This window comes from Alligator sinensis, unplaced genomic scaffold, assembly GCF_000455745.1.
Source record: "Alligator sinensis unplaced genomic scaffold, ASM45574v1 scaffold134_1, whole genome shotgun sequence".
Taxonomy (NCBI): Eukaryota; Metazoa; Chordata; order Crocodylia; family Alligatoridae; genus Alligator; species Alligator sinensis.
Genome location: NW_005841920.1, coordinates 2,472,695 through 2,473,970, shown reverse-complemented (window position 1 = coordinate 2,473,970; position 1,276 = coordinate 2,472,695). Strand labels below are relative to the sequence as shown.

The 1,276-nt window shown below is 38.5% G+C and overlaps 1 protein-coding gene across 1 annotated transcript in view; it reads left to right on the top strand.

The window, feature by feature from the left end:
- Window positions 1-1,276, top strand: part of LNX1 (ligand of numb-protein X 1) — a 99,252-nt gene that overhangs the window by 73,202 nt on the left and 24,774 nt on the right. Inside the window, exon 7 of the mRNA XM_006019016.3 lies at window positions 474-608. Within this exon, the coding sequence (XP_006019078.1) occupies window positions 474-608 (135 nt within the window). The remainder of the gene's footprint in view (window positions 1-473; window positions 609-1,276) is intronic.

Sequence of the window (1,276 nt, the reverse complement as noted above, 5' to 3'; positions counted from 1 at the left end):
AAGAGCGGTATCTCTTCCATAGTTTCCATCAAATGATAGTAGATCTAGTATTATACATTTCTCACATTTCTGTCACATTAGTTAGCTGTTTTATATATTCACAGGCCACTTGGAAAAGTCTATTCAAGTCTACAGCAAAAATCAAAGAGAACTCAAGAGTGATGCCCTCAGTACTTCAATTCTGAGTAAATGCCAATAGGTTTGTGGAGAGATAATGATCAAGTTTTAGTTCTGTATTATATTGAGCTGAAAATTATTGTTTCCTCTTGTGGTGACTAAGTTGTAAGTGTAAAGGAACAGAAAAGAATTGTCGTTCAATTGAGAAAAATCTAATATCCAAAAATTGTCTTAAAAAGGAAACCAAACTAAGAGCAAGCTTCAGTGAGACCTGCACTTTGTGAACTTGTAGTGCTGAAAAGATTGGCTTTGTAGCTGAATAACAGCAGGACTTACATCTGTCTCTCATCATGCAGGCCAGTGAAAAGCGAGTTCACTTTATTGTTTCACGGCAGACCAGACAGCAGACCCCTGACATTTTGCAGGAGGCTGGGTGGAATTACAGCAGCAGCCCACAGTCCGGCCCCACTGACAAAAACAATCCTAACAAGGTGAGGCCTGGATCTATCTTATAGTTACTGCTTCTTCTGTGGGAAAGAGGGATGAGAAGGTTGGCTAATGTTTTAATGTCTCTAGGTGTTGTCTCTGGACTGTATCATCGAAAGAAGCACATCTTGTTGTGCTATGTACGTATAAAAACTGTGGTCATCTTTATTTATACATTGGGAAGTGCTTCTGTCTTGACTCAGTTTGCGGGGGTGGAGGAGACTTGGTGAAAGAGGAAACTGAAGGATAATAATGGGACAAAGCTTTATGCATATATACTGAACTGTATACAAACTATTCTGAGCTTGCCAAATGTAATGTGTTCTAATAAAAATAAGAGACTTGTATGAATTTACAGCATCTGAAAACAAGAAGCTTCCCTAGATGGACTTAACATATTTGTACCATCTGGTTAAAGATCATTTTGATACTGCCCCATCATTCATTTGTTAGAATAACCATTATCGAGAGAATAGATGTGAGGCTACATATTTAACTGTACCTCCAGTATCTTGACCATCTTCAGAGCTGGCTTACAAGCTCTGAAGACAGTTGCTATGATTTTCCTCAGCCTTGCATCTTGTTACATCCACAAGAAGTGGGTATATAATGCTAGCATTCTGCTCCTGTAGCATTTTACACATGCATTATATGGAGAAAATTGAGAGCAGAA